General features: G+C 41.6%; 2 protein-coding genes across 2 annotated transcripts in view; one reads left to right on the forward strand and one right to left on the reverse strand.

Moving 5' to 3' along the window:
• LOC124776359 overlaps nucleotides 1-14,790 on the forward strand; it is a 94,977-nt gene that overhangs the window by 21,850 nt on the left and 58,337 nt on the right. The window lies entirely within an intron of this gene.
• Nucleotides 9,924-14,790, reverse strand: part of LOC124776358 — a 96,361-nt gene continuing 91,494 nt past the window's right edge. The window contains exon 9 of the mRNA XM_047251310.1: nucleotides 9,924-10,528. Within this exon, the coding sequence (XP_047107266.1) occupies nucleotides 10,351-10,528 (178 nt within the window). The 3' untranslated portion in view covers nucleotides 9,924-10,350. The remainder of the gene's footprint in view (nucleotides 10,529-14,790) is intronic.

The following is a 14,790-nucleotide window of genomic DNA, read 5'->3' on the forward strand; positions in this document are numbered from 1 at the left end:
GTGGTCATAAAATGACACTCACTGACAGGGAGTGGAAACGAATGTAATGCCTTGTCAATGACGATCAGTTTCAAACCTGATAGGAACTGGTGCTGCCAAGGGTGTGTAGACACGTCGCAACCAGCTTCCGAACAAACACCATTAAGAGAACTACCTGCTGTAGCATCTGGAGCTGGATTCTGCACATAAGGCCATTGCCCACAGTGTAATATAAATCTGCATGTCTTCAGTGTGCTAAACACAGAAACTGGACAGTAGCTGACTGGAGGTGTGTAGTGTGGTCCAACTAAGTTGCGAATTTTCCCACCTTTCTAATGATGTAAGATTCTGAATGCACTGACAACCCAATGAGGCATTTAACCTGTTGTGTGTGGAGGGTGTAGTTCAGGATACCAGGGGCGGTTTGATGTTTCGTGGCCTTTCTTATACCATGATTTGGGCTCATCCTTTCAGGTTACCATGAACATGAATCAGAATGTTTATTTCAACATTCCTGACGACCAAGTACTGTCCCTCCTCCTGCATCTTCATTATGAGAATGCTTTAGACACCTGTCTCCCAAGAAGACACCAGCCATGTTCACAAGCCTCTCCTAAATAAACAGTAGCAATGCCAATATTGTATTAGGTACCGAAAGCTGGTTGAAACCAGACATTAAAAGCAGTGAAATTATGAACTCGGATTGGACAATGTTTAGGAAGGATAGGACCGATGCTATTGGAGGTGGTGTGTTCATTACAGTTAAAAGCTGTTTAAATGTAGTTGAGATTGATACTGGGTCGGACTGTGAAATAGTCTGAATAATCAGACAAGGATTGATCATTGTATTAGGATGTTTTTATAGACCATTAGCATCCGCAACAAACGTCGCAGAATGTTTCAGGGAAAGTCTTGGGTACATAGGAAATAAATATCCAAATTATCCATTAGTTATAGATGGAGACTTTAATCTGGCATCCATCAACTGGGAAAATTACACGTTTATCACAGAGGCAGAAGCAAAGATTCGTGTGTAGTTATTCTAGGAGTGCTCTCAACATACAACCTCGAGCAATTGGTTAGAAAACTAACTCGAGATGGGAACATATTAGATATCTTGGCGACAAACAGACCTAATCTTTTTGAGGAAGTTAATCTAGAAGAAGGTATTAGCGACCATAATGTCATTGTGGCTTCTATGTCATTGGAAGCTGGAGGGGTAAAAAAAACAGAGCATAGAGCTTTCTTGTTGGGGAAAGCAAATAAAAGTGTCACTAATGCATATCTTCACGGTACGCTCCAAGCATACACCGCAGGACACAAAGATATTGAGCATCTTTGGTCAGAATTTAAGCGTATTGTCCACCATGTGCTAGAGAAGTATGTGCCTAGCAAAAATATAGGGGAGGGAAAGGATCCACTTTGGTACAACAAACATATTAGGAAGTTGCTGAGAAAGCAGAGAATTTTGCACAGTCATTTTAAACGTAGTCACTGCACCACTGACAAACAGAAATTATGCGAAATGAAAGCAGCTGTCAGAAGGACAAGGAGAGATTCTTTCAACGAATTTGAAAGGAATATTTTATCTGCAGATTCGAAAAATAACCCCAAAAAATGTTGGTCATACGTAAAATCTATGAATGCTACAAATAATTCAATACCTTCTCTTGCTGACAGTACGGGTAATGTAACTGATGATGATAAACTGAAGGCCGAAATTCTAAACCTAGCTTTCAAAAACTTATTTACGTTAGAGGACTGCAGCACCATTCCCCCTTTCAATTATCGAACAAACGCAAGGATGGCTGACATAGTGTTTAGTGTATCTGGGATTGTAAAACAGTTAAGATCCTTAGACGCCAGGAAGGCATCTGGCCCAGACAGTATCCCTGTAAGATTATACGTTGACTATGCTACAAGTATAGCACCATTCTTATCCATCATCTATCAGAGATCAGCAGAACAGCAGAAAGTTCCATGGGACAAGAAGAATGCCCAGGTCATAGCAATCTATAAAAAGGGTAGAAAATCGGATGCACATAATTACCAGCCAATTTCACTGACATCGATTTGCTGTAGAATAGCGTAACATATTTTGTGTTCAGACATAATGACCTTCCTAGACTATGAGAAGCTCATCTGCAGAAACTAGCATGGTTTTAGGAAACAGCGGGCATGCGAGACACAGCTGGCCCTCTTTGTGCATGATATACAACAGGCTCTAGATACCGGCTCCCAGGTTGATGCCATATTTCTCGACTTTCGAAAGGTATTTGACTCAGTTCCGCACTGACTTGCTCCACAAAGTGCGTGCTTAGACCGTAAGCACGGTCTATCCGATGACATATGCAGTTGGATAGAAAGGTTTCTAACAGACAGGGAGCAGTATGTCATCCTGAATGGGGTGACTTCAACAGAAACAAGCGTTACTTCAGGTGTGTCCCAGGGCAGCATAATAGGTCCGCTGTTTTTTACAATTTACATAAACGATCTGGTTGATGGTATTGACAGCAGCATTAGACTGTTTGCTGATGATGCTGTAGTCCACGGGAAAGTAGTATCACACGAAAGTTGGGAACAAATCAATGAGGATTTGCAGAAAATAAATGCATGGTGTAATGACTGGTAGTTATCTCTAAACATTAGTAAGTGTAACCTACTGTGTATAACACGGCAAAAATCCCCATTAATTTACAAGTACAAAATAAATTCCCAGTCTTTGGAAGCAGTAACATCCGTCAAGTATCTGGGTGTGACTATTCTAAATGATCTCAAATGGAACGATTAGATTACACAAGTAATGGGTAAGGCGAACTCTAGATTGCGGTTTATTGGTAGAATCCTGAAGTGATGCAGTCCCTCTACAAAGAAAATAGCTTACAATACGTTAGTTCGTCCAGTCTTAGAATATTGTTCGTCCGTATGGGACCCTTACCAGTTGGGTCTGATTCATGAGATTGAGAAGGTCCAAAGAAGAGTGGCAATATTTGTGACTGGTACATTTAACCATCGCAAGAACGTTACAAATCTCATAGAAAGTTTGAAGTGGGACACACCTGCAGATAGACGGCGCACTAAACGGAAGAGGGTGCTCACTAAATTCCAAAATCTGATCATCACTGAGTATGTAGAGCATATATTATTACCTCCAACTTTCAAATCGCGCAATGATCACCATTCGAAGATAAGGGAAATATGACTTTGGCGCGAATTGTGCCCTCCACCACACACCGCTTGGTGGCTAGTGGCGTATATTTGTAGATATGTAGATGTAGAAGCCTGCACGCACCCCCCTCCTCCCCCCCCCCCCCCCCCATACACACACACACACACGTTCGTGGTATTACAAACACTTAGGCAACAATCATACCTCACCTCCACTGCTAAATCACCCAGTCTTAATCGTGTGGAATGTGTCTCGGGTTAAACATAGCGACCACCATTCCTGCAGTTTGGTAGCTTTATGGGATCTAATCATCAATGAGTGACTTCAGCTCAATGTGGTGTACTGGAAGAAACTTGTCGATTCTATTCCTTGTCAAATTGAGGGTGTAACTGAAGCTAGGTCACTGTTGCACAGTATCGTTTTGGTGTCTCCGAGGGGTGACTCACTTTTTGTCAGGTGCGTTTACATACAGTGGGTGGAGATGAAACCGTTGCAAGGACACATTATGTCAGCATATATGGTTCAAAAGGAACCATGCCAATATGGACAAATATAACAGACTCTTAAGTGGACTAACAGGATAGTAGCCTCTAAAAGTAATCCAGAATTTTTCACGATTCGTCAGAAATTTCATGCACGACCCGTGTCAGGAAATGACTAGATCTCTCAAACTCTTTCTGTATTATTACTTGGTGTAGTCCGTAAGTGATGACACTATGCAGGGACATGAGCTGAAATCATATGGTGATGATGGGTGCTCAAATTTCAGTTTGTGAATGCAATAAATGGGCTACATAACAAAGCAAGGTTGGAGGGACTCTAAATTTGTTTCTTGTGCTGTGTGCTCCACTGGGTCTACAGACTTGATTGTCCTGCATCACTTATTACACACTCAAAGGGCTTCAACATGTACCGAACAATTGGAGTGTATGCTGGGGAAATGCAGTCTGAACTGTTATCGATACATCCTGCTAAAATGATAAGTCAAGAAAAAATTTCCATATGGAAAGTCAAGATTTGTAAGTTAAGATCAGGTGTTGTTCTTGAAGAATACCTTGGTTGGACAATATCCTGCCACGCTACATACATAAAGCTCTCACCTGAGGTCTGTCATCTGTCAGGCAGCAAATATGAGGCTACAAGTGCATGTGGATCTGTCATCTGTTAGTCTAGCTAAATACTGGAAGTTGTGTGTCACCTGCTTGGGGGACGGGAGGCAGGTCGTATTGAGGATGATGATGACTGGTCTATTGTATTTTTAGAGCACATACACTTACTGTGGTCACCAGCCAGGTTACAGAGATGTACAACATATATTAAAGAGCCAATGTGCTGATCAGTTCGGTACCACATTTATCAAGGTCAGACACAAATCACTTAAGATGACTTGGATAAATTATTGTAAATTAATAAAAATGGTACAACAGTGATGAAGGTGGAGCTTAAGAAGCTCATCAAAGATAAATTATTATAAATTAATAACAGTTTAATAAAAAAAGGTACAACAGTGGTCAAAGTCTTAGCTTAAGGAACTCATCAAGACACATCTATACATACACACATTTTTGTCTGCAGTTTAATAATTAATTAAGAAATCACAATTAATTAAATGTTGATAAAGTACAAAACTGAGTTAATTCAAGATATACGATAGGTACACAAAACAGCATTGCAGCATGTGTATGTGGTCTTCTGGACCCACTGATAACAGTATTTATAATTTACATTTTTTTGTTATTTATTAGGTTGATTCCAGCCAATTTATACGTTCTCAATCAAATTCGGCCACAATTCAAATTTTATTGAATCTACTGCAAAACGGATTACACCAGCAGGAAAAGCAGTTCATTTTACATATGGATGACATGCCACTTTTATTATAAATTATGAATTATAGACATTGTAAATTATGTAATTAAATTGTGCAACCATGATTTAGTTTTTTGTTAATTATGAACAAACCATTTATTTTACAAACACCTGCAACAAATTTTAATCAGCTTGGGAGTATGCAACTGTGCATGTAACTTGTTCTGTTCTAGCCATAAGAGTATAGAATTTGGAAAATTGTACTTATGTACAATTTGAGTTTAACAACCTATCATTAGAAAAAGCCCAGCACACTGCTGTAAATAAGACCTTCATCTTGGCACCATGACCAATGCACGATCTGTGTCGGGACAGCTATTTGGCTGTGCATTTCAAATTAATGTAGTTTTACATGCATATTTTCTCAGCACTTGTAAACTTTTTAGTGTTGAAGTGCTTTTTGGACTCTTTAAAATATTTCGGGGGTTTTCAAACTGTCAGTTTTCTCAAGTGTTATTACAAGAACTTTTACTTTTTTTCAGTGAATGCTAGTGATAACATTGTAATTTTTCATGAGGTAGCTACACTCTGATCTTGTATTTATACTATGGTTTAATGAACTGAGTTATTTTGAGCTTCAGTGCTCAGGATGTGCACAATGTTACACTGGTGAATACACTGTATATGGGCACTCTATTCAGTCTTAAGACTTAAACTTTTATTAAGTTCACTGTGTGCTGAAATTTGAAATTAATGGGGAAATAGAGCCACTTTAGGCCCATTTTATGCACCATATATAATCATTTTTTGACACAGTTCATTTGCTCAATTGTCCCAATCTCCACCTAAATGTGTCTCCAAAACGTTAGGACAAATGCAGTGAGTGTTTGAAGAGATGTCTTATAGTCTTGGGCAGAAGAAACAGACCAGACATTCTGCCAACATTACTACCATGAATCACTGTGACATTACATACCTCAGCTCAACAGATGCATGAATGTGATCTGCAATAATGTACCGATCTCAACCAGACAATCATTAGTGTAAAAACAAAAAAAAAAAAAAGAAGAAGAAGAAATTCGGGTTCAACCTGCCTCGAGCAAGTCTCAGCTCAGACAGGACAAATTAATTCACAAATACGTAACACCTTTGAGTGTGGGAGTACTCTTTATTAGTGATTATAGATTTAGGACTTTATTGATTCAGAGTTGGCTGTACTGCCCAACTTTATAAATTACTGTACCCTGTTTTGATGAACAAATCACTTTGTACCCAAATCCTTCTGGGTCATATCATCTCATAAAATCTCTAAAAGCACTTCCTGCAACCTTATACACTGACCACAATCCCAAAGGTGCTCTGCTACCTACATCTACACCTACTTATACACTGCGGAAGCCACCATTTGGTGCATCTCAGAGATACCTGGTACCGCTACTAATCATTCCCTTTTCTGTTCCACGATGGAACGATAGAAAAACAACTATCTATATGCTTCTGTAGAGCCTTAATTTCTCTTATTTCATCGTAATGGTCTTTAAACAAAATGTACACTGGTGATAGTTGAACAGTTCTGTACACAACCGCAAATACCGTTTCTCTAAACTGCCTCAATAGTGTTTTGTGACAGCACCATCGCAACCCCTTCAAAGATTCTGATTCGAGTTCACAAAGCATCTCTGTAATACTCTGGGTCACACCAGTGTTCTATAGGTGAGCTACACTGTTCTAAAACTCTACCAATAAACTTATCTAAACCATTTATCTCCCCTGCAACCATTCTTATGTGCTTGTTCCATTTCATATTGCTTTGCAGTGTCACACCTAGATACTAAACCAATGTAACAGAGCCAACCAGCATGCCACCAATGCTGTATTCGAATATTACAGGATTGTTTTCCCTACTGATCTGCATTAACTTACATTTTTTGACATCCAGAGCGTGCTGCCATTCATAACACTAAATATAAATTCTGTTAAGTCAACCTGGATCCTCCTACATTCACTTGATGATGATACTTTCCCATGTAGTGCAGCATTGTCAAGAAAAAGTCACAGATTACTGCTTACCCTGTTTGTCAGATCATTTATGTATACACCCACCACCATAGCAGAGGTCACCAATGCACAACTGTGTCAGGGTATTCAACTTGAAGGTAAGCCAGTTTGAATCCCGCTGGTGGATGAAATTTTCACCTCCAGTATTTGGCCAGCAAGGAAAGTAGAGGAGGTGACGTAATGTTTGTGACCACCAGTCTTTGGGTCACTGTCATGGATCATATTCCAAACTTCTCAAACTTCTTCACAGTGTCTCATGAAGCGACAGCATGTGACACGGTTGATGGTGATCCATCCGTGGGATGGAGAATTGAAGCTTGGTGACTCTTTGGTGCTTTTCAAGAGGAGTAAGCTAAGTGCTCGTACTGGGTTTCACCCTCTCCTTTTCACCCATAACACTACTCATCACAGTCCTACAGACTTGACACTTCATAACAGGTCGGAGGAAGGCAAAGATAAACCACCTCTACTATGACCTTGCCATGAGCAGTGAGTGGCAGGCAGAGCAGGTTTCCTACATCTGTTTCCCGCACTGTAATTCCCTGAGTATGGAACTACTTCTTCATATAGACAACAAGAGAGGTCTTATCATACTTTCTTGGGGCACTCTTGATGATACCCTTGGCTTTGACGAATACTTGCCATCCACGACATCACGCTGGAAGTTTTTGCACCACTCACGTGACTGGGAACCTATTCTGTGTGGTCGGGTCTTTGTAACAGTCTGCAGTGGGGAATTGTGTTGAACACTTTCCAGCAATCTAGAAATATGGAAGCTGACTGCCGTCCTTCATTCATGGTGCATGGGATATCATGTGAGAAAAGGGCAAGTTGAATCTCATGCCAGTGATGCTTTCTAAATCCAATCTGATTTGTGGACAGAAGCTTATATGTCTCAAGGAAATTTTACTACATTAGAGCTTAAAATATGTTCAAGAATTCTGCAGCAAACCAGTGTTAATGATATTAGTCTGTACTTTCATGGGTACATTCTTTTACCCTTCTTATACACCTTTGACACCTGCGCTTCCTTCCAGTCACTCGGGACTTTGCACTGGGTGGGAAACTAGTGATAAATGTGAACTAAGTAAGGGGCCAATGCCAAATGCTGTAAAACCAAATTGGAATTCCATCCAGCCATGGTGACATATTTGCCTTCAACTCTTTCAGTTGCTTCTCTACGCCAAGGATGCCCTCTATATAGGAGACTCTGGGATAGTCACCCTCTACATAGCAGACTCTGGGATAGTCAAATGATGGCGTGTCTTTACAATTCTCCTGCATAAATGATTTCTTAAACAGAAAATTAAAGACCTCAGTTTACATTTTTCCCTCTCCTACTGTCAATCCAGATTGGTCAACAACGACTAGTTATGAGCCTTCAACCTGCTTCGTAATTTTACAGAGGACCAGAATTTTCTTCGATTTTGATAAGATCTTTAGTTATGGTGTGACAATGGAAAGTGTTATACGCTTTGCACATTGATGTTTTTATGGACAATTTGTTGCACTTACATCACATAAAGAGCACCAGTGGTCAAACAGACAATATGCTTCATCAAGGCTGCATCAAACCAATTATCCAGAATGGTTGCAGGACCCAGAATTTCATGGAGACCACTGAAGGTATATACGAGACATATTTTAGAGCGCGGTGCTGCCTACACTAGGGAGGAGGCCTGTCAACACTCTCACAGCAGAGCACAGATACTATGTTCAGCTGGGGCAGCAGTTCCAGGAAATCCAGGTACTTACAGGAATCACAGATGTGCACACATGAAATAAGAGAGCACACTGAAATCCTGAAGCAGCAAAACAACATCAACAGGACAGCGACAAGGTCTCAACTTTCTGGATGCCAGCAATCCTGGAATAACAGACAGTGTGGTTGCAGGGCAGAAAACTTACCGGACACTGCCGTGACTGGCTAAACAAACAGCACAGGTATAACTGGTGTCAAAACATCAGTTATTTTAGTATTTTTGCACGTCTGATATTATGTAGCTATACATCGAGAGGGGTTTTAATGAGATTGACACTGGCTGTGGAAGCTACACATTTCAACAATTTTGTGTCCTTTTTATGACAAATGACTTCCTTACTAATGAAAGTAAAATAATTACCTCTAATTATGTTTTTTCATTAATTAAGTATCAATGACAAATACTGAGCTCTCAGAACCTGAGGTGGTGTCATATTTAGTTGATGTAGGCTCTTCCTGGCCCTATCCTAAGGGCAGAAGAAAAGGATGAATTTTATTTTTATAGCAATTAAGTGTCTTACACTCACACAAACACAACTTATACACATATGACCACAGTCTCTGCCAGCTGAGGCCTGTCTGGTCTCAACAGCCCGAGACAGTGGTCATGTGGCTGTGAGTTGTGTGTGTGCGCGTGAGATGTCTATTTCTGACAAAGGCCTAGTTGGCCGAACGCTCACTTTCTGACAGTCTTTTGTTGTGCCCATCTGTGAATCAGGATCTCCGCTATACGGTGAGTAGCAGCTACCCTTTTCATACTGTTGTTATATGTCATCCTGGATTTTCTGTTGTTTGATTATTAAGTGTCTTATTTAGTTAATGTTTATAAATATGACAATGGAGAATCCGAGGTGAAATATAAACATCTATATGAGGATAATCATGAAGCAGAGGTAGTACTGAATAACAGGCACGCTTAAAGGAAAGGAAAATTACTAGTAAGCTGAGTTTTGTCTGGATGCTCAACTGGTAACCATCCTTTACTACATGCCTACTTGGTAAATGGAACTTATTACAGATATTTAGTTAGAAAATAAAAGTGAGAAATATTATATCATAAAAATAGGAATTTCAAAAACATTTACTGCACACATTAATACATTTCCTACCAATCAAGGAGGTTCAGGGATAGTAAGTAAACCAACAACTACATAACATGTTTTTATTTTGGTGGTAATACTGTATAACACATTATATACACAGCACAGCCTAATCAACGCCACATATTCTGAGTTCTTTTTCTAAATTAGGTCACTAATAGAACTTTTCGTTACAAATCTTAACAGTAGTTCATTAAAAATATTATTACAACACAGTCAAGAAAACATAAGCCACATAAGCCCTGCCATATTTTCCTACATAAATCCAATGACTCACATGACACACAGTAAACACTTTGGTTTTCAGTATTCACACAGAGGAAGATTATCCATTCAGCACACAATCACTTGTGTGTGTAGTAATAATCCAGTGTACTTAAATTTACAAACACCACTGTCAGTCTAAAAATTTTCACAGGTTTCATACCTTACTTAATTATCAGTCTTCATCATCATCTTTCATGAGGTAAAAGTTAATTCATATTGGAATATTTATTGCTTGAAGATCCCATAGTTTGCTGTGAGGGTGTAGAATATTCAGTTGATCGAGTGAATGCATTACTGATTCCTTGCTGCAGCCGTTCAGTGAATGTCCTGTATTCCATATCACTTGCTTGTCCAAAATCAAAATCAGCTACTTCTATTGTATATCTGAAAGTAGATAGAATTATACCAATTTTATTTCACTTCTTCCACAATCAGACCCTTGACTCAACCTGATAAAAAGTTAAAAATAAAAGTATTTAAGGAAAGAAAAGCTGAATTTTATTTGTTCTGCATTCTTGAGTACTGAAGAGTCCATTATGAACTGCAGACTCAGTGTAAGAGTATGTACCAAACACAAATGGAGAGATGTTCAGAAGGACCTGCATTATATAATCATTGAATACAAAAGACAGAATTGCAATATGCACTTGGATAATAAAGTGTTCAACGTAGGGGTCTTCAGTGCTGTTACCAAACACATCAAACTGAGTTTAGTTAAGGAAGTGAAAATTAAAATACACAAATATACAAATGTACATTACGCACTAGATCAGCCATTACAACCAACAACAAAACAGATACATTGCCCAACAGAGAAAAACCAAAATAGGAGTACTGCAACAGGTATGTGTGGTTGGTTGATAAGTAATCAAAAGGTGGATAAACCAGAGACTCTGAAGCACCTTATGTCAGAACTCAGACAAGCATAAACTCATAAAATGCGTACCACTCCTGGTTCCTCGTCAACTAAATGAGCGAGTGAGTCCCCAGTTCATTTTACTGTTGACACCTCATCTATATAAGAAATACACTTCAATAGCATTACAGCGATGAGTAAAGATAGACTGCTACTCACTGCATACAGATGGCACTGAGTGGCCAACAGACTCAATGAAAAAGCCTGCTAGATATTATTCAGGTATCAGACTAAGACCTTCATCAGATACAGACAAAACTAAAAACATACACGACTACTCTGTTTCTTTGGGTGCCAATGCCCAACCGAATCTGAGTCGAACAACGGTTTTTGCTGGGTTGGATAATGAGGGTGCAGAGGAGGTGTGTGGCAGGTAGGGGGAAGCATAGTGGGGTACGAACTGGGGAAAGCAAATGGGAGACGATGGAAATACAGAAGGGGAAAGGACTACACTGGTGCAGTGGCAAGACAGAGGGGGTGTGTGTGTGTGTGTGTGTGTGTGTGTGTGTGTGTGTGTGTGTGTGTGTGTGTGTAGGCCTGGAGTAGGAGCAGGGAAGGAGATAGGTAGGTGAAGAAAGGGATTACCAGAATTGAGGGGGGAGGGGGGGGGGGTAATGGTAATGAAGGATATGTTGCTGGAGGAGTTCCCATCTGCACAATTCACGAAAGTTGTGTTTGAAAGGCTACAGATGGCACAGACTGTGAAACAGTTGTTTAAGACAAGCACAACTTATTAGGCTGGATGATCCAGCCATCTATTGGCCACACTTTGGTGGTGGTCACTCATACAGACAGGCAGCTTGTTAGTTGTCGGACCCATGTGAAATGTGGCACAGTGATTGCTGCTAAGTTGACATATCACATGGCAGTTTTCACAAGTGGTTCTGTTTTCACGAGATAGGAGATGCCTGTGACAGGACTGGAGTAGGTGGTAGAGGGAGGATATATGGATTGTGCCTTGCATCCGGATCTAGTGCGGGGATATGCGCCATGGGGAAAGGGGAGTACAAGTGTAACAGGTACAAACAAGGATGTTTCACATGTTGGGTGGGTGGTGAAATACCACTGTGGGACAAGGCGAGGAGGACATATCTTATTTCAGGGCATGATGAGAGAGAGTCTAAACCTGATCCAGGGAATATGATTCAGTTGCTAGAGGCATGGGTGGTACTTAGTCACGAGCAGAATGTCCATATGTGACCAGACTGGGGAGATGTGGGGGATCATAGCTGACTGGGGAGGCAAGGCGCAGGAGATCTGTTCCTGGAGAAGGTCTGGAGGTCACTAGAGTACTACCCAGATTTGGAGCAGCTGAATCACATTCTCTGACAGTGTTTTGATTACATTTTGTCATGTCCTGAAATGTGGAATATCCATCCTACAGTGGTATTCTGCTGGTCAGCCAACCTATGCAGTATCCTTATCTGTACCTATCACGCCCCTGCTCCCAATCCCTTACCCCATGGCTCACATCCCTGCAATAGATCCTTATACCCTCCCACTACCACCTACCCCAGTTCTGTCACAGGCATTTCCTATCCCATCACAGGGAGAGCAACTTGTGAAAGCAGCCACGTGATCCACCAACCACTGTGCCATGACGAGCTGCCTGTCCACATGACTGTGGCCAAGAAACAGCTGGACCACAACATCATTGAGCATGCTGCCCGACACAATGTGCTTCACTTCAACAACTGCTTCACAACCAGTGCCATCTGGATCCTTCCCCTGAACACCAGCCTTTTCACTGGTCACCCACCTGCGAGATTGCTTTTACCCTGTTGAAGTCAAAATTACACTTTGAACCTTGCTTGGTTACTTCCAACCAGGCCAACATCTTGTTTTGGTCACAGATGCCTCCCAGTATGGCCCCGGGGATGTTTGTGCGCACAACTATGCAGACGCACCCAAACCCCCTATTGCTTATACTTCCAAAATCCCGATCAGGAGCAACAGTGCTACTCACAGATTGAAAAAGAAGCTCTTGTTATTATGTACACCCTAAAAAATGTCATATGGTTTTAAATTTCATTTGATTACTAATCACAAACCTCTGGTTTCTCTTTTCAGTCCTTTGGTATCTCTTCCAGACAAAAGCATCCCATTGCCTGCTATGCTGGGCTTTGTTTTTGTTGCGCTATAATTGTGAGATCCACTTCCACCCCATGGCACACCACACTTATGAAGATGCTCTTTCTTGGTTGCCAACTGGTCCCGATCCAGCATTTGATCAGGACGAGTTGTTTAGATGTAGAAGCCCAAAACATCATAGATAGTTTTTCCATTACCAGTTCTCACATTTCGGCGGCTGTTGCCGCTGATCCTATCTTACGTCAGATTGTTCAATTTTTCCACCACAGCTGACCACATAAAACACATGGCCAAGCATCAAATCCCTTGCACAATTATTATGCTCTCTGCCCCCACCTCTCAGGTCTTGGTGTGTTATTGTTGGCTATTCAAGAGTCGGCGCCCAGGGTTGTGATTCCATCTGCATTGTGGCGGCTCGTCACGTGCCTCCTCCTCCACTTGGCCATTGGGGTGTTCCTCATACAAAATTGTTGGCCCACTGCCACATGTTTTGGCCATGTATTGACAATGAGATCCAGTGTATTGCATCGGCCTTCACACAGTGCACCACCCGTCTAGATGCACCATGAGCCTCTCTCTTCCCATGCCCCCCACGAGGGTATTTACGCTGAATCTGTGGGTCCCTTCTTAAATCCCTTTTGGATTTTTGTAGTTGATGCATCCTTGGAACTGCCTTATGTTGTTCACTGCCTGCTCGCATCCACAGCAGCTACGGTCACAGTCCTTGCAAAGATTTGTTCCTTGGGAGGATTACTGTGTATGTTTGTGGTGGACTACGGGTCACAATTTGGGTCTCAAGGTTTTGAAAATTTTTATACAAAAAATAGCATTCAGCCCCCTGCATGTCATCCTCAGTCCAATGGTGAGGCAGAGGAGATAGTCCGTACTTTCAAACCTATGAAAAAATACATCACGCAATCTTCTCCCAAGGTAGCACTTGATAGGTTTTCAAGCTCATACAGATTTACTCCAGCTGGTGACCATAGCCCAGTGGAGCTGCTTTGCGGCCGCCAACTGTGTACACTGTTTCACCTGCTCTGGCCAATGCCCAGCCACTCACTCACTGGCATCCTCCTCGCATGAGTTCTATCTGCGATCTGCTGTCTGGGACCACGAGTTTAGCTGGTGCCCTAAGTGGATGCTAGCATTTGTCAATCACTGCCAAGGCCGCTGCCTTCATGTCATGCTCTCCTCCGATGGTTTGGTGTCACGACACTATGACCAGCTCCACCCACTTTGACTAACCACACGCTGTAGACCCTGCCGTCCCCACAGGGTGGTCCATACCCCATTGTCTCCTGCAACGTCTTCATTCTGGATGGTGCCTCTGCTGGGTGCAGTAATTAGTACTGGTCTGCCTCCATCTCTGCACGCCCTGCTGCCTCCTTTGTCTCCACTACCACCTTCATCACCAAATGGAATTCTCTCTCTCTCTCTCTCTCTCTCTCTCTCTCTCTCTCTCTCTCTGTCCTTGCCCATGCCATCTCAGACCGTATTTTCCTGTGACGGCGCAGCACCCACTTCTAATGAAGACGTGGACATCTCCACAGTGATCAGTTTTCCCAAAGGGGGAAGGAATTTTGTAGCACTATACAGCCTAAACAGGCTTCCTCACATCAGCAAAGACGGCGCAGCAAGC

This window comes from Schistocerca piceifrons, chromosome 2 (genome assembly GCF_021461385.2).
Source record: "Schistocerca piceifrons isolate TAMUIC-IGC-003096 chromosome 2, iqSchPice1.1, whole genome shotgun sequence".
NCBI classification, from domain to species: Eukaryota; Metazoa; Arthropoda; class Insecta; order Orthoptera; family Acrididae; genus Schistocerca; species Schistocerca piceifrons.